This window comes from Neurospora tetraspora (genome assembly GCF_033439725.1).
Source record: "Neurospora tetraspora strain CBS 560.94 chromosome Unknown B0H65scaffold_6, whole genome shotgun sequence".
In the NCBI taxonomy this organism is placed as follows: domain Eukaryota; kingdom Fungi; phylum Ascomycota; class Sordariomycetes; order Sordariales; family Sordariaceae; genus Neurospora; species Neurospora tetraspora.
Window position 1 is genome coordinate 2,526,764 of NW_026944388.1, and position 27,921 is coordinate 2,554,684.

The 27,921-nt window shown below is 54.2% G+C and overlaps 9 protein-coding genes and 1 non-coding gene across 10 annotated transcripts; 5 read left to right on the forward strand and 5 right to left on the reverse strand.

Moving 5' to 3' along the window:
* Positions 1-291: 291 nt before the first annotated feature.
* Positions 292-1,706, forward strand: B0H65DRAFT_498531 (uncharacterized protein; the record flags this gene model as incomplete). The annotated part of the gene is made up of 2 exons (XM_062827813.1): positions 292-684; positions 954-1,706. Coding segments are annotated over exons 1-2 (843 nt in total), but the record flags the coding sequence as incomplete, so codon positions are not given.
* A 758-nt stretch (positions 1,707-2,464) lies between these two features.
* Positions 2,465-4,832, forward strand: B0H65DRAFT_473141 (uncharacterized protein). Its single transcript, XM_062827183.1, has one exon. It carries the CDS (start codon positions 2,611-2,613, stop codon positions 4,546-4,548), a length of 1,938 nt encoding a protein of 645 aa, XP_062679605.1. The 5' UTR covers positions 2,465-2,610; the 3' UTR covers positions 4,549-4,832.
* Positions 4,833-4,923: 91 nt separating this feature from the next.
* Positions 4,924-8,137, forward strand: B0H65DRAFT_498535 (uncharacterized protein). The gene has a single exon (XM_062827814.1). It carries the CDS (start codon positions 5,287-5,289, stop codon positions 8,011-8,013), a length of 2,727 nt encoding a protein of 908 aa, XP_062679606.1. The 5' UTR covers positions 4,924-5,286; the 3' UTR covers positions 8,014-8,137.
* On the reverse strand, positions 8,136-12,136 carry B0H65DRAFT_444647 (uncharacterized protein; the record flags this gene model as incomplete). Its single annotated transcript, XM_062825693.1, has 2 exons — positions 8,136-8,150; positions 9,026-12,136. 2 exons carry the CDS (start codon positions 12,134-12,136, stop codon positions 8,136-8,138), a joined length of 3,126 nt encoding a protein of 1,041 aa, XP_062679607.1.
* A 1,212-nt stretch (positions 12,137-13,348) lies between these two features.
* On the forward strand, positions 13,349-13,438 carry B0H65DRAFT_t351. Its single transcript has one exon. It is a non-coding gene; the product is annotated as a tRNA-Pro (tRNA).
* Positions 13,439-14,015: 577 nt separating this feature from the next.
* B0H65DRAFT_510761 (uncharacterized protein) lies at positions 14,016-18,992 on the reverse strand (the record flags this gene model as incomplete). Its single annotated transcript, XM_062828433.1, is given in 5 exon segments — positions 14,016-14,332; positions 14,520-14,714; positions 15,088-15,505; positions 15,515-17,872; positions 18,978-18,992. Coding segments are annotated over 5 exon segments (3,303 nt in total).
* A 2,754-nt stretch (positions 18,993-21,746) lies between these two features.
* Positions 21,747-23,203, reverse strand: B0H65DRAFT_430346 (uncharacterized protein; the record flags this gene model as incomplete). Its single annotated transcript, XM_062824876.1, has 3 exons — positions 21,747-22,866; positions 22,941-23,030; positions 23,133-23,203. The coding sequence occupies 3 exons, from the start codon at positions 23,201-23,203 to the stop codon at positions 21,747-21,749; spliced, it is 1,281 nt and encodes a 426-aa protein (XP_062679609.1).
* Positions 23,204-24,188: 985 nt separating this feature from the next.
* On the reverse strand, positions 24,189-24,784 carry B0H65DRAFT_444650 (uncharacterized protein; the record flags this gene model as incomplete). The annotated part of the gene is made up of 2 exons (XM_062825694.1): positions 24,189-24,447; positions 24,510-24,784. The coding sequence occupies 2 exons, from the start codon at positions 24,782-24,784 to the stop codon at positions 24,189-24,191; spliced, it is 534 nt and encodes a 177-aa protein (XP_062679610.1).
* A 39-nt stretch (positions 24,785-24,823) lies between these two features.
* Positions 24,824-25,517, forward strand: B0H65DRAFT_473158 (uncharacterized protein). Its single transcript, XM_062827184.1, has one exon. It carries the CDS (start codon positions 25,248-25,250, stop codon positions 25,509-25,511), a length of 264 nt encoding a protein of 87 aa, XP_062679611.1. The 5' UTR covers positions 24,824-25,247; the 3' UTR covers positions 25,512-25,517.
* Positions 25,518-26,708: 1,191 nt separating this feature from the next.
* B0H65DRAFT_267129 (uncharacterized protein) lies at positions 26,709-27,808 on the reverse strand. Its single transcript, XM_062822697.1, has one exon. The coding sequence runs from the start codon at positions 27,489-27,491 to the stop codon at positions 26,934-26,936; it is 558 nt and encodes a 185-aa protein (XP_062679612.1). The 5' UTR covers positions 27,492-27,808; the 3' UTR covers positions 26,709-26,933.
* Between the last annotated feature and the right edge of the window lie 113 nt (positions 27,809-27,921).

A 27,921-nucleotide genomic window follows, 5' to 3' on the forward strand; every position in this document is an offset into this window, starting at 1 on the left:
TTCCCTCTGGCAGGTGCGTTGTTCGATAGTCGAAAAGAGTCGTCCTCGTCAATCACCACGACTCGGACGATTCATAAGCTGTAAATTAGCACCAGCGGGGGGCCCTAATTGCGATACCCACTATCCCACTCTGCCGGGCGCTGTGATTGTTAGCACCCCGCTTCGCAACAGGGAATGTTAGTGCAGGGCAATTGCACATGGCACCAATCGCCTACGCAATCACACATGAAATAGTGTGTACACCAGCCACAAATGTGACGCGCTGCTGCCGAGATTTACACGTGGCTTGATGCCATGCGCTTTCCCATGTCTGTGGCTGTTAATCCCGGCCATCGTGCAGCGGGTGACGGACGGGTCCTTCCGTAGCGCCGTCGCCGTCACTGGACTCATCACTGGCGCCAGTCAGTCACTTCCGGAACCGACGTCACTCACAGAAGTGGAATTTCCACCACCCATGATCCTGATACCAACGGCTCAACGGTCCGCGAGTTCCCCCAACGACGACCGACCGACTCTTCCTTTCAGTCTCTCACTCTCATCTCATCCCGTGCACATCACTCGATAGGGCGCATCTACAGATCTACCGGCAATCTCATGTCGCTCAACCTCAAGTCCATCTCCCCCCTGAAGCGGGCATGGTACAAGTGGAAGGCCATCAAGTTCCCATGGCGTAATAAGCTGCTCGTCGGTAAGAACTGAGAACAAATAAATGATCATCCCGTTCCCCCCCTGGGCCCTTGCTGTCCCGGTCACGCCGTAAACGCCGTAGATCGATTATATACGCGCTTTGATCCTTGGGGGATCCTCAGGCCAAGAAGTCCTTCATTTACATATCATTTACCTTTCCCAACTCTGATATCTCCTTTCCCATCACCATCTCACACTCACTCACACTCACTCACCCAACCCCTTTCTTCATCTTCACTCTCCCCTTTCACAATGACTAACCCCAGACAGGCCTTGACCTAGCCGGCAATGCCTACTATCAGTTCCGCCCCACTCGCTCCACCATCCGCTGGCGCCGAATAGTCCAGTACCCAGGCGGTCGCAGCACTCACTTCAGTGACGTCGCCGTTCCGCCCTCCTGGCATCAATGGCTTCGATATACGCGGGAGGACCCACCGACGATAGAAGAGCAGGAGGCCGAGGTGGCACGACAGGAGAGGATCAAAGTGCTGGCGAAGATGGCGGACGAGAGATGGGAGGCCAAGGCGAAGTACATTCCGGATTCGCCAGGTGAACCATCAACCAGGACCATTGGAAAGCCAGGCGAGGAATATGGGCAGCCGGTTCCGCCTGTGGTGGGAGAGGGTATGAAGAAGAGCAGTCCCTACACGGAGGGGACAAGTGGAGGGGTTGTGAGCGGTGTTGAGACCAGTGGTGTCAGCAATCAGGCTGGTTTTAGGAGTGAGGAGGCGAAGCAGGCTGCGAAGGAAGAGCAGGAAAAGATCAGGGCGACGGCTATGGAGACTGCTACTAAGACGGCCACGGCTACGGTTACCGGTGCGAGCTCCGCCACGGCACATGCGACGCCAGCAGACCAAACGAGCGGAGCGAGGGAACAAACGTGGGATCAGATGATGAAGCAGCAAAAGCAGCAGAAGAAGAAGGGTATCGATCCATGGAAGCAGGCTCAGGCCAGTAATCCCAGTGGGGAGTGGCAGCCTAAGGCGTGGGATCCGTCTGCGAACTTGAGCAACAAAAAGCGGTGATACAGGACGCTTTCTTTGCTGGAACGAAAGGCGGAAGGAGTTTTGGATGTTCCAGTCATCCAGCCCTTCTGTAAGTCTTATAAACCACGGCGGACAAAACAAAAGAGGGGACACAGATACCTCTGAGGAAACACAGAGACCTCCTGACGACGGCTGAATTCATTACAGTCATCTGATAGCGTCCCAGTCGCTTTTAGTTTGACCCAAATATGTATATAGTGTATCTATACTGTAAAAGAACCAAGAGCGAGGAACATGAGGTCAAGACATATGATTAGACGTCAAACGGTAGCATGGTGCATTGTATAGCGGCTACAAGCATATTCGTTGTTTACGACCACCAGCGTCCCACGAGACCATGGCAAATTGCACTTTGTTGGTTATTGAAGTGAACCATGACCTGACGCCAACTTGACTCTCAATGACGATATAATTGACAGGCTGAATGACAGTGGATGACGTTTATAACAGAACTCAAGAAAAGTCTGATATCGCCTTATCTAAAGAGATCAGTCTACAAAGCCATCTGTAAGAACTTTGAAGTTGTTGTTCTTTATTCGAATGAAAGGTGAAGACAAGACAATGGAGCTTTGACAATAAAGACCCACTAACGGGGATTAAGCTTTGGCGCTAACTCGATTGGGTTATAGGTGCCAAGGTACCGGGCCAACCGCTGTGCTTCATCCCGTGACTGCGCATTGGGGTGAATTTGGGAGCCCCGCTGTCGTCGCGTTCGTTTGCATCACGGACCAAATCAAGCGCGTCTTCTTTTCCCACCGTTTTCCAACTTTTACTTTTTTCCATCTTACCCGGGATTTCACCACCAACCTCTGTACCCTTTGCCACCTATCATTATTATAGAGAGAGTGATAGAGCTGGGAGGCCCAATCCTTACGCCATGGCGGCCTCATCGCCGCTCACAGATCTCGACGGCACATCGACGCCGGCCTCTTTCCACACAGCCGCCGACTCCCCCAACGCTGCCGATACCACCAACATTACAAGTCCCGATCACGAAGACGACCAAAAACCTAAATATTACAAATGCAAAGAGATTCCCCATGTCCTCAAACAATCCTGCCAGATCCATCTCGAGGAGCAGATGTACCTCCCAGCAATAGACCTACTCGGAAGTCTTCTCAGCGATGCCGGTGAAGGGCAACAACCAGACAAACCCGTCCGAGTACCTCCTCCTGCCCAGATCGCTCTTCTCGGCACCCTGACGATCCACCCCGCGTATACATCCCGCGCTCCCGAGCAAGCCAACCTCGACATCGCTGCCGAATCCCGAGAATACCTCCGCACGCTCCTCAACAAGGTCGGGCCTGTAAACGCCGACTTCCGATCAGCATTCTCTTTCAGGCAAGGGCAAAACAGTGGTCGATGGGCCCGGAGAAATTCGCGAGAGTTCAACAGCCCAGGCGAAAGCGACGGCGGTGGCAGTATCGGCAGCTTTAGTGAAGCGGATAACATTGAGAGCAAGTGGTCTGGAAATGACCACAGCATATGGAGAAGATCATCCGATTTCTGGTCCGTCTTGGGTTGGGCGTTCCGGTGCAGCACTACACATCCGCACCGTTGGGTGCACTGGAAGGCGTGGCTGGATTTCATGATTGAGTGCCTGGAGAAGGACTGGGATGAGCGGCTTGCGCAGGATCAGGCCAACTTCCAAGCCAAAATCAACAGAAGCAGCGACCCCGGGTCCGAGGCTAAGTGCCAGTACCCTCTGCTGCAGCAAAGTCTGTTTGTTCAATACGTGGATGACCTACGGCGGGATAGAAAGAGGGTGCTCCATGAAGTTATTAGAGCACTGTTCGCGTTCGCTGATGACGAAAACACCGCGGACAACACGTACTACAGAGAGGTGTTCAACAAGGAAACAGTCCTCCACACAGACAAAAGCAACAAGCGAAAACACTCGCATATGACCGCCGTCGACCTAGAAAAGGACCAATTCGGCGATTACCTCGAAGACTGGGACGACCCGGTCACCGACGACGACGACAAAGCAGACGCATTTCACACCCCTCACCTCCCATCCGCCCGAACCGGCCGAAGAACCAAAGGCCGACCAAGGTCCACCCCCTTCTCCAAACCCGGCAAAGCCTTCGACGTTTCCCCCACAACAACTCCCAACCCCCTTCGCGTAACCGACGGCCTAGCGGACTCGATACCTCTCCGACTGCGTCTCTTCCGCCTCATCTCCGCCTGTGCCTACTACCTCCCACCCGACATTCTCTCCAAGCCTAAGGATCTCTACGACCTATTTTCATCGCGCCTTAAATCCCTACCCCTCCCCTGTTTCGAGCTCTTCCTCTCTCTAGACCACGTCGACCTCGCCCTCCCACGGTACATCTACGTCTCCCTCTTCCGCTATGTGGCTCAGTCGTTCACACCCCGCAACGCGCCCCAGCCTGAAGACGCCGACCCGGAAGCAGACGCGGACCACGCCATCAGTCAGACGATGCTTAGAGAGTGTTTTCTGCCGTATCCGGCCAAGACCGTGACCGTGGAGGATAATGCCAAGTTTAGCCTGGTGCTGGAGAGCATGGCGTGGTGTCTGTTTCAGTCCGGAAGCGTGGATTATTTCGATGGGCTGAAGTGGGCGGTGGAGAAGGGGATCGAGGAACGGGAGAAGAAGATCAAGAAGGGGAACGGGAGGGGAGGAGCGGCCATGACGGCTGCGGAGAAAATGGGGAGGCAGGTGCTGGAGCGGAGCGCGGCGTCGTTGAGGGCGTTTGTTGATGCGGTTGAGACTACGAGTTTGGCCGAGGATGGGGTGATAGGTACTGGGGACGAGATGGATGAAGACTCTATTATGGTCGGCAGCCCCTAGAAGTGGCGGCCTCCTGAGTGTTGATGGGTCTGCTGGCTTTTGGGGTTTGGGATGTTTTGGAGTTGGTGTTTGGCGGCGTTCTACTGCACGACAAAAATGTTAATGGGTTTAGGTGATGGGTTCTGGCGGTTATCTGTTATACATATTTGTTATGATACCCCCCTGTATAGATGTAGCAAGGTAGTGGCTGCCGGCTTAGGACCGGAAAGTTATGTTTTGTTGTAAGCGTCTAAGACTACCATGTAAGAAGATTTCCAGCACACACTCTAAAGTTGAGTTTGTTCGTAGTGCCTTGGTACTTGTTGTTATGTCCATTCCCCAATCTTGAATCCCATCATCGAACTCCATGATGAGTCAAGGGTTAGGGTTTAAATACCCCTGACATCGGTACCCCACTGAAACGTAACCGCTGTGGACTCGACGGCCGCGACCTGACAGCTCGACCACCTTGACAACCTCCAGTCCCTCCGTCTGGGGATAGCTTCAGATCTCCCAAACCACCACAGGCGAACAGATCCAACATCTGCAGACTTGGGGAACCGCACCACAAGCTGCCACGACCACTTACTTGACTAATGACTAATTTGTTTCTTTAATGGCGCTTATAATATAGATTCGTCCTTCTTCAATCGCAAGCACGAACCACCTGTTCTTCCCCCCCGTTCGAACAGATTGACCGCCCGCGCATTCGCCAATTATCTATCACAAACAAAACGTCGCGACACAAACATCACCAAAATGGCGAACCACCCAATCCCCGACCTCTCCACCCTCCTCTCCTCCGCCCAGATCTTCTCCGCCAACTACCCCCTCCCCCACATCCGCGCCATCCACAAAGCCCTCCATGCCGAGATCGACGACAAGCAGTCGCGCCTGCGCACCCAGGTCGGCGGCTCCTACCGCGAGCTGTTGGGAACAGCCGACACCATCGTCCAGATGCGGGGGGACATGGAATCCGTGCAGGCGACGCTGGGGCGCATGGGTGGAAGATGCGGCAGGCAGGTGGTGAAGGAGAAGATGGATGGACTCAAAAAGTGGGATGAGGCTGAGGATATGGATAACACAAGAAGAAGGGAGGCGGCGAGGGTCAAGATTTTGGAGGGGTGTGTTTTGGCTGTTCAGAAGTTGTTGAGACGGGAGGAGAAGGGACCGGGGAGGGATACCAGGAAGATGAGGGGGGGTAAGGTGGAAGAGAAGGAGGTGGTGATGTCCAAGGGGGATAAGTTGCTTGTTGCGGCCAAGGTTTGCGTGCTGGGGAGACTGTTGGTCAAGACTTTTGAGCGGGAGGGGATCCATAACGAGGCGTCGAGGACGGCGGTCAAGTCGGCTGATAGGTCGTTGACCGTCCTCCGCGATAGACTCCTCCGGTGCATCGACAGCGTCCTGGTGAGCATCAACGAGAAGCTCACCCCGCGCAGCGATCTCCTCAAGGCGTTGAGCGCGTATAGTCTGCACACCAGCTCTGGAGCGCGGGATACTCTTCGCCATTTTCTCGAGGTGAGAGGGAGCGCCCTATCCTGGGAGGGACAGCCGTCAGCAGTCCGAACACCCAAGGACATCCTCAGACGGCTCAACCTCTACGCCAAAACGCTGCAAGACGTGCAAGCCCTCGCGCCCAACAAACTCGCGGACGCGCTTAACGGTCTTAAGAAGAAGGCGCTCCTGGCAGATGATTCCCTCCGCGCCATCGAGGGTCTCCGGCTGGATACCTACTCGCGCTGGTGCGGCGACGAAATTCGGTACTACACGCCCTTCATCCGGCACGACGATTTGCAGGCCGAAAGCGTCAACAGCCTGTTGTTTGAATGGGCCCCCGTGCACCGCGACGTTTTTATTGATGACCTCGACAAAACCGTCAAATCCATGAGCGAATTCAAAGCCATTGTTGACCTGCGCACCTCGGTCCTCCGCCTCTGGATCGCCGAGAGCTCGCGCGTCCGCTTTAACGATTTCAGCCCGAAGGACGAACAACATTCCGACGATGGCACTCCCATCAACAGCTCCATGTTCAGCCAAATCCGCTCCACAATCAACAACCATTTATTGTCTGTAATCGACTCCAAAGTCCACAAGCTCCGCCTCGTCGGCTCCGAAGCCTCAGCCGCTCTCGCGGCCTGGCGTGAGGGAACCACCGATCAGCACCTCTCCCTTTGGGACCCGTCCACTTTTTCGGGTATCGACCTCACCATTCCCTCCGGCCCATCTGGCGGCGCCGCCCAGCAATTCGCATCCGAAGTAATCTCCCGTCTCTACGGGCGCAACGACGCCGTCTCCAAAGCCGTAGCCTCCTACAAATCCTGGTTCCACGTGATCGACGACGTCGGGTCCGTAGTCGACCAGTTGCGCCGCCAGCGCTGGGAAAACGATCTCGAGGACGAGGAAGGAGACATGATGGTGGTCGAAGACGAAGAGACCATCGAGCAGCGACAACAACTTCTCTCGCGCGAGGATCCGGAAAGACTAACTACCCACTTGAGCGACTCCCTCCTGAAAGCGTTCGCTGCGCTAGATGAACATTTAACGGACCTGTGGAACCAGCAGAGGGAGGGTCCGAATAATGGGCAGATAGCCATGTACCTCCTCCGCTTACTACGCGACATCCGCAGTCGCCTCCCTACTGAGCAGCAGCAGCCTCAAATTCCTCCGGGCGCGGGCGCGTCGGAGGAAGGCAGCATCAGCAGCATCAAAGCCTTCGGCCTCCCCACCATTCCCTCCCTGCACTCCTCCCTCGCCCGCACCGTTTTGGTCAGTTCCGTGGATGAGTTTGTTACGGTCGCTTTGGCGAGAAAGACCGTGGTTGGCCGAGCACTGTGGGAGGGAAGTCCCGAGTTGCCCACGTCCCCATCGCCAGGCATGTTCCGGTTCCTGCGGAACTTGTCGGCGGCGATGGCGGATGCGGGAGCGGACCTGTGGAGTCCGGCGGCGGTGAGGGAGCTGAAGAGGGCGGTGAGGGGGGAGGTGTGTAGGGTTTGGTTGGAGGCTGCTAGGGGGGTGCTAAGTGAGGGTGAGGGTGGGGGTGAGGGGGACGCGGAGAAGGTTGCGGGGGGAAGTGATAAAAAGGAGGACGAAGGGGAGAAGGATGATGATGAGGAGGTTAAGGAGGTTAAGGAGGAGGGTGATAACAGCGGGGAAGAAGGAAAAGAAGGCAACGGCGAGGAGGCCAAAACAGAAGAAGATAAGCCTTCTGAAGAACAACAACAGCAAGCCAAGGAAGAAGCGGAAAAGCTCAAAAAACAAGAAGCCGCCGAAAAAGCCAACCAACAACGTCGGGATCTCTTCGTCCAATGGCTCTTCGACATCATCTACCTCGGCATCTTCCTCGACGGCAGTAAGGGCGACTTCAACGAGATTGCCAACACGGTCTTCCAGCACTCTGGCTTGGATCCGGGGGCTAAGGGAAGACTGGTTAAGGCGGCGCAGGAGTACTATAAGAGGACGCAGTTGTTGTTTGGGTTGTTGACATAGCCTTCTTTTTTTTGCCAGGCAGGAAAGACCCTTGGAAAGAAAGGACCGCTGGAAAGCAAAGCAGCTCACGCGATCTGATGATTACTTGTGAAAGTTTGCAATTAACACTACCATTAATATTGCTATATCATGACTACCTAATCGTGTACGCGGTTGATATACAGCCCGCCCGTGTCGCTTGCGCCTAACTCCTAACTGGTGTATCTCTTGATGCCAACCGGACCCACTTCATATACTCAAACAATAATACCGCATCCAACAAACCATCAAACAGTAATCTTACCAATCACACTAGAGGTATCTCGCCCTCCTCTTAATAACAGGACTACGACGACGAAGCCCTCAACTCCTCCAAAGCCTTCCTCGCCATCTCCACACTCTCAAACGCCTCCCCCTGCACCGCCACCCTCCTTCTCCTTCCTAATCCCCTCCCCTTCAACCACCTCTTCCGCTCCCTCTTCCTCTCTATAGTTTCCTTCGTATTCTTCTCTTTGACCACTCCATTCCCATTACTCACTACTCCATCCACCACCTTCCCATTCGCAGCTACCTTCCCATTAACCTGCTTCTTCGCCATCTTCTTCTTCCTCCCCTTATCCCCCCTCTCAACCTCGTGCAACTCCTCCCATAACTCCCTCAAGACCTTCCACCCCTCCACCACCTCCTCCATCCTCCTCCTTCTCTCCTCGGGGCTGACGGCCTCCAACTCCCTAGCCCCCTGTACGATCCTCGCCTTCCTGATGTACTTGCCCGGTCCCCGACCCCTCTGTGCTTGCTTGACTACCCCCTTCAGGGTATACCCAATCGGGCCGATAATCGCCGAGATATCCTTCAGCACGAACCCCGTTATTCCCATACCGACACCTTTGGCTAGACCGACCATCCGTCCCGCGGGGGCTGGTGTTGTCGCCGCCACTGTCGTGCTGCCAGGTTTTCCGGGTTCGGAAGAAGTAGAAGAAGAGGGTTTACTACCCAACCCCCCCTCTTTAAACCCTCGATACGGCAACCTCACAAGTCCCGTCCAGCCATCATAGATCCCAAACACGAACTCGTGGCCCGCGGCTTTCAGACCCGATTTGATCCCCGTCACGCGCGTGGGGCGGCGGACGGTGTCGTCGCCGTAAAGACGGGGCGCGTTGTGGAAACCCTGGGCCAGAGCGATGGAGAGGTCGACGGGGGCACGGGCGATGGCGGAGGCAGACTTGATGGCGCCTTGGCCGATCTCGTGGACGATTTCCTCGGCGACTTCGGCCGGGTCCGTAGTGGATTCGCCACCGTTGGTGGTGGTCGTTAGGTTGGTTAGGTTGGTGTCGGTGCGGTGGTCGTTTGCGGGGCGGATGGGCGCGAGGAGAGGGGATGGGGATGATGATGATGGGGATGGGGATTCGAGGCGGGGACGGGTGTTATGGATGGCGTTAGTGGTGGTTGTGGTGATGTTGGGGAGGGAGTGGCCTGATTCGGGTGTGGTCTCGTTGGAGTTGTCGACGGCGGTGGCGTCGTCTGGTTTTGTATCGCTTGATAAATGGTCGGATTTCCTATTATCATCGGCGGCGGCGTGGTCTTTTGTTTCGACTTTTTGGAGGGTTCCGTTTTGCTGCTCGTATGGCTTGTCTGTCTTCTCGCCGTTGGTCGTTGAGTTGCCATTCTCCTTCGCCTTCCCCTTCTCTTCCGACCTAGCCTCTCGTGCCTTCAACTTCTTTTCCCTTCTTTCCCTCCTCTCCTGCTTCTTGACCTTCCTCTGCTTGGCCTTCTTGCCCAGCCTGATCGGCACTCCACCAATTCCCGAGAAAACGTCGCCCACCGTCGACACAACCGTGCCAGCCACACCCGTCACCGGCTCACCAGGTCCCTCAAAGTCATTCCACTCGACATGTCGGAGCAACCTCAAATTCTTCCACGAGGTAAGTCTTTTCTCGACCGCCAGGTCCGCAGCCATGGCACTCAGCTTCAACCCCGTCGGGCTTCCCTTGACCTGCCACACCGCCACCTTATCTCTCAGGATTGAGCATCGCATCGACCTGTCGCCCTGGAGCATCAACCCCCTGTGAAATGCCTTGCAAGCGTTCTCAGCTCCATCACCTTCCTCACTGATGCGTTGCGCAATCTCCTCCACGGCTTTCATAGCCTCCTCGCTAAGGCAGTACTTAATTCCGTCGGCCAGTTTTTCCGCCGTAAGGCTCTTGTACGGCACAGGTTCCGGGCCAGCCTTGGCGTTACTCACCATAGAACCCCAGAAGTGCTGGTCGCCAAAGAAGGGAACGATCATGGTCGGCTTGCCGCACTTGAGCGCAATAGCAGTGGTGCCTGCACCACCGTGAATCACGCAAGCGCGAACCCGGGGAAAGAGCCAGTCGTGAGGGGTGTTGTCGAGCATGTAAATGTTCTCGGGAACGTCGAGACTGTCGCCGCCTAGACCACCCCAGCCCTTGGAGACGAGGGCGCGCACGCCAGCTAGTTTGACGGCGTCGAAGATCATCTGCGTGAACCTATCTGCGTCATCGACGACGATGGATCCGAAACCGATGTAGACGGGCGCCTCGCCTGCTTCGAGAAACTTGACCAGGTCATCGGGAGGCTGGAAGGTGGAAGCCAGCTCGAGGAAGACAAAGCCGGATACGTCGACCTCGTCGCCCCAGTCCTCGGGCTTGGATACAAGACCGGGACTCCAGAGGTAGCTGAATGGGACGTGCAGACGGTAGGTGGCGCCGGGGGCCCAGAGGGTTGAAACGGGATCGAGACCGAGTGTCTTGACGCGGAAGTCATTGACCAAGTCACCAAGACCTTGCCAAACCATCATCTCTACTAGAGGGTAGGAGATCCAGTTTGTGTAGCCCGGGTCGACATTGGACTTTTTGATGCTGGCTAGTGGATGAGGAAAGGCTTGAGTGGGGGTATATGGAAAAGTAAACATCAAATGAACAGGAATACCCAGCGCCTCGGCGCAGTGGATATGGGCAAAGCTGGGAGGGTTGGCAATGATGGCATCGGCTACAAAGGGGTCCATGCGACCCATCATTTTGAGGTTGTGAACATCCCGCTCGTCATCGGTAGCGTTGATGCAAGCTCGCCAGAAACCTTGGAACATGCCAGCCATGGCGGCGCGTCGTTTCCCGATGTCGCCAGCTTTTACTGATTCCAGAGTCGGGATCATACCGGGGTTCTTGACCATGAAGCTCATGAGCTCTGCTGGGTCACCGCCGACGGAAAAGAACTCTAGGCCAGAATCCTTCTCGACAAAGTCGCGAAAGGCAGGATGTGTAGCGATGCGTACGCGATGGCCGTGTTGCTCTTTCAGAACCTTGCCGATCTTGAGGAAAGGCTGGGCATCGCCGCGGGAACCGATGACCATGATGACGATGTTTAGCTTGGGGCAAGAAATCTTGTCAGGAGCGGCAGTAGTAGAGGCCGTGGAGAGTCGCGACACGACCGAAGGCTTCCTGACTTGCTCAGCGTTCTTGTTGGAAATCTCGTGCCTTTCCGGCATCACCTTCTTGACTGCCATTCCGAGGGCCTTTGCCAGGTAGCCTGTACTGCTCATGTCGTTGACCGAAATGCTAAGACGGCCATCACGCTTCGAGACCCTGCCCTTTGTCCTGTAGTGTTCATTTCCAACATTGAAGCGACCGAAGTGGCCGTGTTGTTCATGGGGTTTTTTGTCGGCATGTTTCTTTCGGAAGAGGTGCTTCTTGTGCCCATGGCCATGCTCTTGTTCATCCGACGAGGACTCGCTACTGGAATCCGAGTTGTCGCCAAAGGCGTGCATTGCCCTGGGATCCCACATTGCGCGGTTGAACTGCGATGTATTTGTACCAGCCCGCTGCATAGGCGGTACGGCAAAGGAGTCTTGCCTGTCGGTTCGTCTCGCTGCCTCGGTCTGCCACTGCTTGTTCGTGGGTCGCTTGAGGGGTTCGGTATGGGTTTTGGGTGGAACTACCGGGGAGATGCTCGGTGACTGGGTTTCCGGGGGAACGTGGGAAGGGTAAACGAGGTTGCCCTTGGCGTCGCGAATGACGGTGACATGAGCGCCGGTCGGACTCGTGGTTGTCTCGAGCTTGACGGGAGCCGGGTCTGTGGTATCTGAGGTTGTCGCAACCAGTGGCTGCGTTTCGAAAGCGGTCGCCATCGTGTTGTGATGTGAGGGCTTGGGCCCGAGGGTATCTCTCTTCAAGGAAGATGCTCGTTATGGTTGTTGCGGTGCTTGGATGTAGGATGATGGCGCCCTGGGCGCGTGTTATGATGGGGCGCGTCTTGCTGTGGGAGGATTGCTGTTATATGACGAGTTAATGGTACCACCAGCGACTGTGACGCATGTACGATGTTCTACGTCAAGTGCTTGCGTTGTTGGACTGGGTGACGGGTTATTGGCGACAGAACATGTTTCTCCTGGATGAATCGCCAAATGTACTGGGTGAGCTTTTGGTGTTTGACTGATGATCGATCGAGTGGCTATGATGGAGATGATGGTCGTGAAGGTGTTCCCCTGATGACTGCCAATTCAAATGCCGTTCGTTGGGTTCCTTGATCAGCAAAAGTGGTTCGTGTCACTGCCGAGTCTGCTCACGCGCCGGGAGGTCCAATGCAGCTCGAATGCAAGGGTAGGCGCAATCTATAATTCCTGTTTTCTCTGCAGTGTCATGGGCAGGTGAAAGAGAAGCAACAACGGGAAGCGGCTGGGCCAGACGTCTGGGCAATGACATCATCCTGAACTGCTTCCAGGTTGCTCAATGACTTCGCGCTTGGCGTCTCGGCTTTCAGGGGTTGGACTCTGTTAGTGATAGCGCATGTTAACAGCGGCAATCTTCTTCCCCCGTTCCCGTATGTTCGCAATCGAACAGACATCGGATGCGACTCTCATGAATCGCCCAAATCGGCGTTGTATGAGCTTGGAGATCTGATTATATGATTCAATGCGAGGAGGGCAGCGCGATATCCTGTTCTGGACCGAGAAGTTACACACCATCAGCCAACCCTGTCGGTTCATCCCGAAAAGCCACTAACACTAACACCTGGAGGATCCACCAACAAACATCTGGACGACACATCCCAACCTCAACAACGTCAACCACATTTGCATCGACTTGGAGAGAGGTGATCTACAACCTCACTCACACCAACAACGTGGATCTTCAATGCATCTCAAAGATACCTACATGATCCGTCTTTTGCACAAGCTACAGTTGACCCGAGCCTTGCCAAGCCTATCTAGATACCCGTTGGTGTGAGCAGGACTCTGTCTGTACCCCAACTCTGCTGCCCACAAGTCGTGCCATGCCAATTCGTGCAACCCGTTCTCAAAACCACCAGTACACTCAAAAGTCACCATCACAACTCAAATGGGCCGCTGGTCTAGTGGTATGATTCTCGCTTAGGGTTCAATCCTGAGCATTCTTGCGAGAGGTCCCGGGTTCAATCCCCGGGTGGCCCCATTCTTTTTTTGAGTCTTTTACGTCTCCACCCCCTTGAAGGGAGTGGAAGTAGACGTTGAATACAACAACCAACAATGCAATCATCACCAATCAAGCAAGAGTCGCACGTCAATTTGCTTTTTTGTTGAATTTTTCATTTCATGATTCCCGCGCCTGCTCTTTATCCATATGCAGCGAGTACCTATGCACCCAGTCGAGTATCCATCCCTAGCTTCATGGGTATCTATGTAAGCGTCCTTCCTCTCTCATGAGTCATGACTTCCATCTCTGTTCTCTTATTCCCCCCCCCCCCCCCCCTCAAAATGAAAATCATCTCCATAGAGACATGGTATGCTTCCCTTCCACTGATATGCCCTGGATACTCAATGCTCCAAAAGAAAGAGAGAGAAAGAAGAAGTAGGGGGAAGAAGATAAGACAACCCAAAACTCCAACCTCAACGCGGTTTGACACCCATGAACTCCCAGAATTCTTTGCTCGATCGAAAAAAGCAACGCCAGGTAACGCAACGCAACGCAACGCAACGCAATAATTCATGCTAATCCCAACCGTCCGACCGCCCTAATGAATTCCAACCTTCAACACCCGCTGGAGAAACCGCCCAGGAAAGCAAAGAGACTGGGTAGCAGGATGGCTTTGAGAAACACGCGGAAAGAGCCGGCCTCGCCGATCACCTCTCTGGTTTCGTCATTGTCGTTGTCCTCGAGTTGGTCAAAGTCGATGATGAAGAAATTGCCGCCGGTGTTGCTGTCGTTGTCGCTGTTGTCGTCATTGTCCTGGCTACCGTCGTTGTTGACCTCGGGGCTGATCTCGTCTCCGCTCTCATAGTTGCTCTCTCCCCTGTTGGTGCTGTCGACGTCCGCAGCGGCGATAACGTCTTCGTTTCCTCCATTAACTACCGATAAGCCGGTCGGTTAGCTTGATTCAGGAAGTCGACGACAGTTGTAACACTGGTTAGTAAAAAGTAGCAAGTCATACCCATTGACACCACATTTCACATCCCATTTCACATCCCTTCGCCCTTGGAACTTCAGACTTCCCTTCACCGACACTTCACCTCACACACTTCACGCTTCACATACCACCACCGCCGGTAAATCCGGTAGATCCCATGATCATCCTCTCGTCGATGAAGGACAGCAAGAACTTGGAGAGAAGGCGACCGGTAAAGAGATGGAAGACGGAAGTCTTGTTTTTGTTGGCGGGATCGGTGAAAGGGTCAACGTTCTCTCTGGGAGGACCGCTGGGGTCGAAGGTTAGGAAGTCGAGTTCGTGGCCTATTTTGGTTGGGGGTGTTGTTAGTTGGTGTTTGGGAGTATTGACTTTGGTGGGAGAGAGGATTGGTGGTTGTTGGTGGAAAAGGAAAGGTAATGGGGAGAAAAAAAAAGGAAGTGGGGAGGGAAATTAGGAGAGAGATTATGGGTGAAGGGCTCAAAAAGGAAACCTGAGGGGGAATGGAGAAGGATGGTAGGAGGTGGAGGTGGAATCATAGTTCGAACGTTTAGGTTCGCCCAAGGTTCGTGGCTGCGTCAAGGTTGAAGTCGTCTTGAGCACCATGACAAAAGGGAAGATGGGGTGATGAAGAGAGCGGAAGGGGAATTGCGCCACAGCGGAAATAAGGGGGTGAAGAGGAAAAAGGGGCGAACTTACGAACATCCGAAACATCAAAGAACCGGTCCCTGAACGTCTTCACCATATAGATCGCCGCCTCTCCATCCGGGAACTCCCTCAAGCTCTCCAACGCCTCATCATCCACAAACGGGTTGAACGCCTTCCCGTCTTTCGCCGTCGACGGATGCGTCTGATAAATCTGGTGGAACTGGTACATGAACTGCTTGAACGGCAAGTTGTCGATCGCCTCGAGCGTATCCCAGGCTTGTTTCCGAGAAAAGTCCAACTTCAACTTATCCATCCCCTGCTCAATCTCCCCCCCAACATCCTCGACACCCCCCTCTTTCCTGCCCATAACATTCTCCGCTTCCTGTTGCTGATGCTGATGCTGATGCTGCTGCTGCTGTTGCTGCCATTGCTGGACCTTGTACAACCAATCCCTCTTCTTCACCTCATTCTCGATAACCACATACGCATCCGCCTGCGCCTCCTTATACTCCAAAAACACGCTCAGCGCCGCGAACGCCGCAAAGCAGCCCGCCCACTCCTTGCGGGATCTTGGCTTCAGCGCCTTGCTGAAGTCCTCAAACAGCCTCCTCACCTCACGCTCAACCATGTCGTTTGTGACGGCTTTCAGCTGCCTGTTCAGCACCCTGGCCGTCAGGACCTTCCTGTCCAAGCCCTCGGGCACCCGATACCCCGCGACCTCAATAGCGTGCACGGAATCCGGGTCCAGGTGCAGGTGGTAAGACATGGTGTAGTTCATGGTCAGGATCTGCAGCGCGCGCTTGACCATGACGTTGCGCGACTCGTTGGCGTATCGTCGAAGAATGGGAAGCACCCGCGTGGGGATTTCTGTAGTATGCTCGCACGATTGCGTGAGGAGGTAAGCCCATTTGTCTTCGTTGTAGAGACCCTCGTGAAACTGGCGCAGGTGGCGACGCAGCTCTTCGCGCTGGTCGAGCCAGCCGTACGGCAGCGCGATCGGCGTCGCCGGGCTCTCTTCGAGGACGATCCCGTGGCCGTCCGGGTGTTCGCGCGTGGTATACCACCTCGTGGCGTCGGGGGCGTCGGGGGTGGGAGTGAAGAACTTGGCAAACACGGTGAGCATAGCATCCTTGTTGAAGCCACGACCGAGAGTCAGACGCAACTTGATCGGTTTCTCGGACTCCTCCTCATCCTCCCGGAAGCGCACCAAGAAAGAGGCGACGTTTCCCCGTACGTACTCCTCCGCTCCCTTAGCGCCTTCCCGCTTCAGGTGCGCTTTCAGCCATCCCGGAAAAATGACCTCGGTGAAGTCGCTGAACTGCCAGCAAATCACCTCAGGCACGGTGAGCTTCAGCTTCTCGCACCGCCGGCACGGGCGCGTCTCCTCGCACGACACCTTACGAGCGTGGCAGCAGAAGCAGGCGCCTATGCGGCGGACCTGCAAGGCGGAAATGGCGGTCGAGATGGCCAGAGGACCCTTGCGGCCCCTGAGGGTGGTGCGGTTGCTTCCCTCGGCGTCCTTACCGCCGAACAAGGCCGCGCTGCTGCCCTTAGCAGCGTTCTGGCTGATGGACTGGGGCGTGATGACGACGAATTTGTTTTCACCGGAGAAGTTCACGACCGCCGCGGTAGAGGATATGGTGGTGAAGGAGACTGCGGATGGGCTGGGCGAAGCCTTCTTCTTCTGGACGCGAGCATTGCCACGGGTCTTATGGATGGCAATGGGCTTGGAGGTCGCGTGCGAAGATGAGGAGGGGCCCGGAACGGGGACGGAGGGAGCCGGGTATGGCTGCTGGACTGGGACGGATAGGTGAGCAGCATTCTCGGGGACGGAGTGATGGCTCAAGGTGTGGCTGTTGATACTCTCTGGGGGGCTGGAGCTGAGTGCGCCTGCGCCGGTCTCGATGTTGAAGTCGTCCATGTTGAAGAGTGAGGGGATCTCTTCCATGGAACCGGGCGCGAGGCCGCCAGCGAAAAGAGGATCCCAGGGTGGGACATCAGCGCCGGACAAGGCAATTTCGAGGTTAAAGTCGTCCTGGAAGTTCTGTGGTTGTTGGTTCTGGTGGGTGGCAGGCTGTCCAGATGGCCCTGCAGCAGCCATGTCTTGTTCGTACTGCGAATCATGAAACAGAAGAGAGTTGATCTCATTGTCAAAGGTATATTCGTATTCGACGAGGTGTGAGAGATCATCAGCAGAGAATTGGTAACCACCTTCCGGCGAGCCAGACAAGGCATCTGGAGTTAAGGCAGCTGGCAGGGGGCTCAAACCGCCACCAAACTGTCCCTCAACATTGGTCCAAGAGCTTAGACTACCCTGGACAGGGCTGGCCTGAAGCCCGCCCAAAGTGCCGGTGTCGGGGCTGACATTGACGAAAGCCCAAGCGTGCTGGTCAAAGTCCGAGTCGCCGCCGATAGACTCGGGGGCATATCCATGTTGGGGGCTGTGGATGTGGGCGTGATCATGCTGATGACCATGCCCGTAGCTGTGTTCATACTCGGCTTGCTCATGCTCGGGGTTACTGTGATGCCCCTGAAAGGGTGAGTAGCCCATAAGGGGTGAAGTAGACATGTTTTCCGAGGGAGCGGGTTCGGCTGGTGGTGTTATGGTTTCGCGGCCTTTGCCCTTGTCAGTGGCCCTCGTGGTGTCGAGGGCTTCGTTCTTTGATTCCTCCACTTTGGCGGTTGGAAAGGTAATCTTCGGGATTTCCTTGAACGGGAAACCTCCTTGTTCCGGGGGCTCGGGGTCTTGGACGCCTTGAGATGCGTTGGCTGGGACCTCGGTTGGTGAAACGTGAAGGGACTGTTGTCTATGGCTTTGTGGACGTTGGGTCGTACGCTGGTGTGATGTTGTGTTGCGGTGATGCTTTGGACAGTTGAGCTCTTTGACGCTTGTTGAACGGTCTATTCGAAAGTGGTGTAGAAAGGTGAAACCGATTCGAGATTCTGTGCGATGTAATCCTCGTTCTTATACCCAGCGAGAGCTCTGGGATTCCGCAGCACGAAGATCAATGGCTCATGAGATGCTCTTTTTGTCAAAAGTGTCGTTCTCTTGTTTGCCGTATCGAGCCTGTTCGAGACCAAGGAAAGGTGTCGCAGCAGGACTGTGGAAGGGTAGAGTCGAGTCACGACAGCTACCAAGACCGAGGGATTCCCATCCGTGAGAGTCAGAAGAGTGGTAAGAAGAGGGTAATGGGAACAGTGATGAGAGACGAGAAATGAGTTGAGAAACTGGAAACGAGGAAAGTGATTCAGATATTGGAAACACAAAAAAGATTAGTGTTGTTTTTCCGAGTCCTTTTGATCCTGAAGAGACCCTGACCTGACGTTGTCAAGGACAGGTCAGTCAAAGCCAAGACAAGACGTTTGCCTGCCTGATCTACCCCTCCATGACAGATTGGACCCGATGGGATACAATGTTGTACACGGTAGACAGGCCGGGAGTGGCTTCAAACTTGTGAGTGTCAAGAGTATCCAGGACCCGTCTTCTTGCTCAGCCTCTCTGGCGAAAAACATTCTTGTAACAAACCGGACGATATACTAACCTCTTCAGGGTACCGAACAGATGCGCAACTTGCATGCCCATTCCTTGCGATCATCCCCCATTGTTCATCATGATCATGTTCCTATTGGACAGAATCGAGGCGTGGTTCACTCAGCCCGCCCTGCCACCAGGGGATGCGCAACCCGTGGGTGTTCCGCGGGGGTCATGGGGATGGGCATGAGGTGGGCGAGGTGTCATTCAGAGAGGGGACATTGGGGACAAATTGGGGGAAATGTCTCGATGCGAAAGAAGTCAGAAAAGGAAGAAGGATGGAAGCCAACACTCTTGGCGCCGCTATACCCAATTTGGATACCGATTCCAACAGCCACTATTTGAACCGCGCCTCCTCCCACTGGCCAGTGGCCTCTCTTTCTCTGGTTTCCCTACCATTTCACTATACCATTTCCATATTCATGTACTGATCTTACCGTACTACACACCGATGCTGCCCACCAGATATGTCACTTCGTTTCACCTTCCTGGATCCTTGCTTGCATCACAGGTCGATGGACGGACGGACAGATTCCGTGGAGGCGAGGTTACCGTAGATGCATTGTTCACCAAAGATGGAATCCAGGGCGAACGTCACTCGACTCGAGCAAACAATCTGCCCGTCTGGCCTTCATCTGAACCCAACACTTCCGAGGCATCGAGTCGCCGTCCGCTTATGAATGACAAGACTTGAATGCAGAGAGAACGTTACCAATCGAACAGAGCTTCTGGAATTCTTCTTGGTATATGTTGGTGCTACACCGGAGAACTACGAAAGGACAACCCGCCAAGGCCAGCAATGCCTCAATCAACTATAACTTACACACGACCAAATCCCCTTTGCCAATGACGACAACTGCGGTGATGACGACCAATACTTTCAAGTACTAGCAAACAAAAGACCAAGATGAATTTTAAACATCAAGAATCCGTTCAACATCTCGTTCACCAACTACCCCCACGGTGCCACCATCCCAAGCGTACCTACCCAGTATACCCAGCGTTACGCATCATGGATTCATGGGGAAAAAAGAGCAAGGACAAGGACCAGGTGGGCATGCTGTGTCTCCCCACGGCACACACCACACATCACTTACACCACAGACTAGTCTACACGCTCTTATATCCGCCCTCGCCTCATCGGCATCGGCCTCGGCTTACTGAATGGTATGTATCATATGTATCATGTAAGATTCCACGGAATCTTTCTTGATCTTAGCGTCATCCGTAACAACCCCGAGTTGTGAACAACTCGACAATACGAAGAAGGGGTAGCGAAAGATGCCTATGATGGCCGGTTACGTAGATACCCCTAGTCAAGTAAGCTGAGCCTCAGAGTTGTACTCGACGTATGATCTCTTATATCCTTCGTGATGGAGGTGCTTTCCTCCACCGGCCAAAACAAAAAAGAGAAAAAAAAGAAATACACCAAAAACGTGAGAAAAAAAAAGAGCAAAGAAAGAAAATAACCAAGTTAGGTAAGAGAGACAGGGAGGCAAAAAGAGAGAAAGAGAAAGGAAAATCAAAAAGAGAAAGGAAAAAGGGAAAAGAAGACCCAGATCCAATAGACATTGATTGACTCTACACCACAAGGTCGGCTCGACCGAGGTCCCTCCGGTACATATGTAACCCTCGACAAACACCAAAAGATCTCGGTAAACAAAGCCGAGACAAAGCCGCCTCGCCATCGCAAGATATGAGTGCTTCCCTACCTAGGTACTGTACCTCTAAGACGAGGCAAGTCCAAACGAGGAGGAAGGGCACGGCGGCAAGAATGACATGACAGGCAACACAACACAACACAACACAACACAATACAATCTGGAACCACGACATTAATCAGTGATGTGGTTGTAGTGGTGGTAACTGGTAGCCGGTAATCAGGTTCGGTAAGTCGTAAGGTAGGTATGTAGGTATGTAGGTAGGTAGGTTGTGAGATATTATAACCCGTGCTACACATTGAGAGAGGTCGGGCCGGTTTGTTCGGTAGGTAAGGTAGAGATAAGGTAGTGTAGAGGTAGAGTAGAGGTGGGGGTAGAAGAGGTAGAGGTAGAGGCAGAGGTAGGTAGAGGTAGAGGTAGAGGTAGAGTAGAGTAGCGTAGAGCAAGGAAGCTGGTACGTATGTTTAGTGAGGGAGGCGAGGGTGTGTCGATGTTGTGCGAATAGGTGCAAGAAAAGGCCGGAGTAAACATTTAAACACGTTGAGGTATCAAAATGTAGTTGATGCAAAAAGCCAATAACTAACAATATCAGAAGACCACCCTCCCATGATCCACGAGTAAACACCCACCCACCCCAACCAACACCTCAGTTGATTTGCAAAACGTAAATCAAGAGTAGCAACCACGCGAGAAATAATGAGACCCCAGGAGAGACATGGAGAAAGGAAAAGATCGCGCCTTTCTCGTCTTCTGATCCAAAAGCATCTTTCCTTCCCCGGTTCCAGCCAAGCTGTCCGATGCAGGTAATCCATATCCATATCCGAGCTGAGAGATGAGTGAGGTATATCGACAGTCCATATCCTTTTGCTTTTTCCCCCTTTGCTTTTCCTTCCTTCCTTCCTTCTATCCAAACAGTATGCCCTTTCCCGTTCCCAATCCAAACCAGTTTTTTACCCAATGCGTGTTCCTCCTTTCCTTTTTCTCCCTCTTTTTTCACTTTCCCTTTTTCCTAGGTAACCTTGACAAACCAGTGGAAGTAAAGTAAGTATGCTTCCATGTCTTTGGTACTGTCTCCCTTTCCCTTTCCCTTTCCCGTTCCCGTTCCCGTTCTATATATCAATCCGCCAACAAGCCTTCTCTTGACTTATCCGTGCGTAGTGTAGCGTAGATATAGCCTCCTGTTGTTTTGTCGACATGAAGTGTCCGTCCGGGGCTCTTCTTCCAGAAAGCCAAAGCAGAATGCAAGAACAAGAATATGAAACAAAAACAGATATAACAAAACAGAATGCCTCCGACCGAGTGGATGCTACATGACCAAACCTTCTATATAAAGCCTTGCGGCCGTTTCCTTTGCCCGTATATCTTCCCAACCAGTGATGCAATGAAAAAAAACAATAAAAAAGGGGGGGGCCAAAGCCGAGTTCCAAATCCAGAGGGGAGTCCTGTAGGGGGATATAACCAACCAAATCAACGCGCGAGAAAAGACAAAAACACAAAGCAGAAGTCAAACCAAAGGCTCAACGAAACCTCGCCGCCGCAGCCGCCGCCCGCTCCTGAATCTGCTGCTCCGTGCTCACATACAACTTGTCCAAAAAGTCCATAGCCGGCGCATCCTTCAGAATCTTGGCGACCTGAATTCCCGCACTGATCAGCTGCAAAATATTCCGATCGTCCTTCAGCGGGCGACTCTGATGCTTCGCCGCATGCCTCATCTCCAGACTGTTCTCCAGAATCGTCACAAACTGCTTGATCTGTCCGTTATACAGCACCCGTGCAGGGATCCTGCGCTTTGTGGCCAGTCTCTTCAAAAGATACACCCACTCGGTCCACTCGCGGTCTTGCGGCCTCTCGACGGGCCGCATGTCTTGGGTTAAAGGGATGGGGAACTGGTACTTGGCTACGAAATCGTAGGCGCATTGGGAGAGCCGGTCGTTGACTTGCGTCAGGACTGAGTCCTGTTCTTGCACGAGCAGGTTGGTGGGCAGGTGCGGGAGCTCGCGCTCTTGCATGGCGATGTATTCGGGCGGAGGACGCTGGAGGAATTGGTGGGGGCCGTCGAACTCGTCCCGGTTGGAGGGCCGGCGCTGGGAACGGCCGCCTCGGTTGTTGCCATTGCCGTTGCCGTTGTGGTTGTTATGGTGGTTGTGGTGGTTGTGGTGGTTCTTGTTGCCGCCCGGCTTGCTGGATGGTGCTGTTGACAGCGACGGGTTGTCGAGCGAGTAGTCGGAGAGGCTGGGCGAGCCCATGATGTCGTCGACCGAATCCGACGACGACGAGGCGAACCGCGACGACGACGTCGGGTGGTGGTGATCACCCCATCCCCCCTGTGTATGGTTGAGGTTGGGCGCGGTGCTTCGGTACTGCCCGTTAAGGTGCCCGTGGACGGCGCCGTGGCTTGGCGCGCTAGTGTACGCCGGCCCGACGGGGGCTGGTCGGGGGTTGTAAAGCTGAGGAGTGGGCGCGGCGGCGGCAGCAGCAGCGGCGTGGTGGTAGACGTGGTCGGGTCCGGCTCGTCCAAGGTTGTATTGGTTCTTTAGGTTGCTTCCGAGGCCGATACCGTTGCCTAGCGCCGTCATCGACACGGCGGTCGTTGGCAGGTTAAACGTCGAGACATTTCCGGTTGTTGAGAAGGCCACGCTTTGAGCTTGGGTGTTATTTTCGTTGTTCCTCTGTAGATCGGGATATTCTCGTTGGAGGCATGGTTTCCTTACCTATGCGGCCGATAGGGACCCCTGCCCGTGACATCGAACGAGGTGTTGTTGGTGTGCTGCTGGTATGATGTTGTATCGTTGTATAGCGGGCTTTTGGTGCGTCGGTTAGTTAGCTCTAGATGCGCCCCGATTACCCCCAAAAGAGGGATCATATGACGGTCAAAGTTGGGGGTTTGGGTTGTATTTTCCCACCTGCGCGTAGAGAGCCAAGGGTCACTCGGCATACCTGCCGACATGCGGTAGGCAAAGTCCGGCTGCGCCATCTTTTTTTTCGGATTTTCTATAGCTGATCTGTCGGAATGGGATTTCCAAAGATGCAATTCTTGTTGAAAGAGCTCCCGTCCAAAATGGTGGTATTTTATCAAGACCTCTTTTTGCAAAACTGGGCGAGCGCAAAAACCGCAACACGGAAAAATCAGAAAAATGGCCCGCAAGAGTGTTCAAATTGGCAGAGGAGAAAAAAAAATATTATCCAGCAAAAGGGCAGAAACCGAAAAACCTGCGGCCAGGATTTCCTGGGATACCGGCCACCAAAATCTTTCAACTCCAGAAGGATCCACGAAACGGAGCTGGCGATAACCTCACTGGGATATCCGATCTTTTCGGCGGGTTCGCAATGATTCAGGGGTCCGGTAGGACTCTCGCTGGCGACTCGACCAAACACGCGGGCGGGTATGAAAGCTCGGCGGCGGGCGCACGAGTGGATTCCTATTTTTTCTGATCACGAACCGAACCCGAGATCAACAGCGGCGTGTCCTGTGCTCGATAACCAGCAGCATGACACTCTTCCTTCGGACAAAGATGATGAAAGATAAAGGAGACTCCAGAGACTCCAGAGGGCTAGGCCCACGATGGAGACATATATGCCTCGAAGTTGGGAGCGTGTGGCAAGGTTGACGCTGTCACGACAGTGAGCAGCACAGACACGGCGCGACACGGTATCCTGGCCGGTGGACGTGGAGGTTAGGTTAAACACGCGGTGTGTGTGTGTGGCCTGTGCCGGTTCGCCCCGGCAGTGAGGAGGATGAGAGCACGACACGCGCACGTGCAATCACACGCCCCGTTTCCCGGTCAGCAAGAGACACAAGCGAGCGATGTCAACTTTGGACCGCCAGCAAGCGCGCGTGGGGGATGTTTCTTCTGACTCGCGCAAGGGTCCAAATCAATCGGGTGTGGACGAGAACGGAAGATGATGTTCGGGTTGGCGAGACGTGGCGATGATCGCGGGCCGCAAACAAGTCAACAAAGTCAAACCGCAGGACGAGTGAGTGCATCTTTGCATGCTCGTGGATTCTTTTGTTGGTCATTGTTCTCGGTTGCCGGGACACCCTGGACATCTGATTGTGCGCCGTAATCCTCGGTTCTCCAAGGCCAGAGGGTGGCCTGCGCTTGCAGGGCAGAAGCATCTGTACGGTGGAAAGTGCTCCTGCTGGTGGTGGTGCGTCGTGGTGGTGAATCCCAGGCCATTCCATTGGCATGTCGACCGGCGGGAAGTGGGTGGTCTGGCCTGGTTGCCCGGATGAGTGTCGTCGTGCCAAAACACCCAAACATCGCGAAGACGAGGCTCACCAAAACGGTTTGACGGTGTAGGTTCCACGGGATAGGGCACCAGCGTTGGGCAATGGCAGAGACAAGTTGCCAAAGACGGCGTGTTCTTGGGAATGCAAGATGTGTTGTCGTCCAAAGGCCATCCGAGGTGATTGGTGCAAGGAGCTCCCCTGCTCCCGACCGAACAAGTCGGAGCTGGTTGTGATTCGGAGAACGTGGAAGCTCTGGAAGGGTTGGGCACAAATGGAACACAGTTCGCTGGCAAGCCCAATGTATGTCTTGATGCCACATGCCATGCCGCCCGTTTACCGACTTTTCCTCCCCCCATCCTGATCCTGCCCCCAATCCCGCATCCCGTTCTGTGGCCCTGCACCTCTGCGGCCTCTGCCGGTGCGGGCATGCGGTTCCGGATTCTTTAATGTTGTGTCCTGCCCCCTTCTCCTGCAACCCTCCCTCTTTGGGTCTCTTCCTCTTCCTTAAAAAGGGTCAGGACCAAAGCTGAGATCCGCATCAGGACTTCGAAGTCCGGAGATCTGGTGTACGGTATCGGCCTTGGGAAAGACCGCATACGCGCCATATTACCCCCAAGGAAAACCAAACGGATGCCCAAAATGTGAGGCCGGAATGGGAACTCATTCATGAGATGAGACTCCCGTTGCAACGGTCTCGCTTACCGGCCGCCGGTTGTGTGGAAACCCTTTGGAGCACTGGAAGGGCGGCCCCATCTCTCCGCCAGTCCCGGATACCCCGTTACGTTGGATGCCCGTTTCTTTTGCGACCGTCCCGTCGCGGATTTGGATGCCGGCCATGTTCTTGCCCTTTTCGTTTTCCCTTCTTGTCTCGGTCCGAATGAGCCGCCCGTTTTCCCGAAGCCTCAGCCCGGAGTGGGGATTTCCCAACAACACAACACACCTTACCCAGACAACCGGCCCCGGACCCAGCCCCGGACAGGCCTTCAGCCGGTTACCTCCGTGTCATCTCCGGAGGCAGGTATTATATCATTACGTTTCGTCAGGTGAGTGACCATCGAGAAGATGCATCGGCCCACAACCATTCATGAAGGACTGTAAAGAGAAATACTCGGCGTAGCTGTGCTGGACCACCAGCAGCCTACGTCTCTCGACAAGACATAGCAGCCCTTGGAGCACCTTGATGGTTCATGTTTCCCCGGATGGATGGTGTTGGTGTTGATGTTGTTCCAAGTTGGAACTTCAGATGGGCCTTACCTCTGGCCGATGGCCGAGGCAGCCTCGGGGTGAAAGTCTGCCCCGGTCGAAATCTGCGGTAGTACCGATCTGGAGCTTTGCGCCATCCCCTGGAACCTCATCTGATACCGATATCTTTCTGAGACTCACTTACATACATCTGGAGGCAGTAGACCCTGATGACACTATCGTCCGACCGATGCCCACTCGACAGCGTGCCACCGCAGGTTTCGTTTACCCTACCCACCATATCAGTTGGCTTGGCATCTCTGGATCCTTATGAGATCAAGTTCCAGATGAGGCCTGGCGGGGTGCTTTGTATGTCCAGGAGCTGTCCGAGGAGGGGTTCTAGGTGTTACAGCATACCACGTTGTTGTGTTGTGTGAGATATGGACCAATCCCGAGATCGACGACATGTTGTGGCACTCAGTCAAGCCACCATCGAGACCGATGACCGGACGCAGGCCCCTCACTCAGTGGTAGGGACCAAGGAATGGCTGGAAGTTTTTTCGCGGAGTGTGGCAGGGCATGAAATCTGCGCAGGGTAAAATCCGACAGCGGACAGGTCTTGCTAGAGGCTTGCGCTGGGGGGTTCTGATCTGCTCTGCCTCATGGCCATGAAAATACAGTGGCATGGCTTTTGCATGGCGGTGATTGTTTGTATGGGGCTTGCGTGCGATTTCTTCCCATGGCAAACGCAGCCGTGAATGATCAAGCCACTAACAAAGCAGGATGTCATGGCCTCAGCCTCTTGTGGTTGAAGACCAACGATTGTGTCTTAACCGTTCGACATCCCTTGAGGAAGCATCCCATCATGGTATTGGAATGATGTTAACGGGGCGCAATTGGAATCAAGGAAGCTCGGCGAAGAAGTTTGTGACGGTCGCGACAACAACTTGGCAGTGCACTAACAGCCCAGCAGTTTGTTGACCGAACACTCGATTTCGCCACCTCCGTCATCTTTTGTCGTCCGGCATTCGGTTCACGATTTCAACATCCTCCATCAATTGCGTCTGCAAAATTCGATACATTTGGACGCATCCTCAGGTCTCAACAAGTCACCTACGAATGTGTCCGAGTTCTTGATGCCGGTGTTCACTCGGAGACATTCATCGGTATGCCCACCTTTTCAACCACTTCCGATTGTGGCCCGGTTACACACGATGTGTTACGCCTTCCAAAACGATCCATACTACGAAACCGCCGTTGGACTTGATGATCGGATCGGAATGTGTTGGATTCACGCGACGAGGAGAGCGCAAGGGGACCGCAATTGGACTGGGTAAGGGAGAGTGCAAAGGGCTTGGCTGGTGAGCGAGTGAATAGGGAATCGATCACCAACTTTTGCTACGATGGCTGCATTGCACAGGCACGTCAACAATCCACCGACTCGACGCGTCCTCTTCGACAATGTCGCCTTGCGGACATGGCTACACACGGCGCGAAGGACAGCTTGGAGTAATGCGCCGGTCTTATCGACGATGATCCGGCCCAAATTGATCCCTATCACGAAGAGAGGAGCGATATGGTGATGCCGAAGTTGTTCCACCGGCATCTGCACGATTCGAGGGTCTGGCCAGACCAACGACTGATCTTGCCGTTCACGGCTCACCACAATCGGAGAAGACGGAGTCCATCCTCGGCATGTCCCACTTGAGCAATGGTTCGACACATGCCGGTCGGCGCACTTGGACAACATGAAGGGGCGAAAATTGAACGATGGCAATGCGACGGCGGTGGTGATCGCCATATCAACAAAGCTGATGAGCGCAGTCAATGGGGCGTGAGGGAAGGACATGGAAAAAGGCCATTATGCGATTGGGGCGTTGGAACAGGAGATGGAGAGGGCGGTTTGGGTCGAGGACTCGAGACGGAACCTGGCTGGAAGATTCTTCTGGGGAGACAGCGAGATTTGACCGGACGACGACGGCGATGACTGGACCTCCCTTGGACCCTCTTTGGACCCTCCTGCAAGATGACCCACGATATCGGACGCATTGGTGCCTTTGCGCATGGAAATCATGATGCTGGCGACATATCAACTTTATGAGCCGTTGAGTGCATAAAGAACGACGACGAAGAGCAAATCGGCGCTGTCATGGTCAATGGCACCATGGCATTCGGAACCATTATATTGCCTCCTTTGTCGCATCGCCATTGAGGTCAGGTAAGTGAAGCCCAACCAGCTTATCTCGTGAGGCAGACATTGGCAGACATTGGTAAACATT

Excerpts from the sequence above, each read along its gene's own strand:
- B0H65DRAFT_473158 (XM_062827184.1), top strand. The coding sequence starts at position 25,248 with ATGCCCGTTTCTTTTGCGACCGTCCCGTCGCGGATTTGGATGCCGGCC.
- B0H65DRAFT_473141 (XM_062827183.1), top strand. The coding sequence starts at position 2,611 with ATGGCGGCCTCATCGCCGCTCACAGATCTCGACGGCACATCGACGCCG.
- B0H65DRAFT_498535 (XM_062827814.1), top strand. The coding sequence starts at position 5,287 with ATGGCGAACCACCCAATCCCCGACCTCTCCACCCTCCTCTCCTCCGCC.
- B0H65DRAFT_267129 (XM_062822697.1), bottom strand. The coding sequence starts at position 27,491 with ATGTCCTTCCCTCACGCCCCATTGACTGCGCTCATCAGCTTTGTTGAT.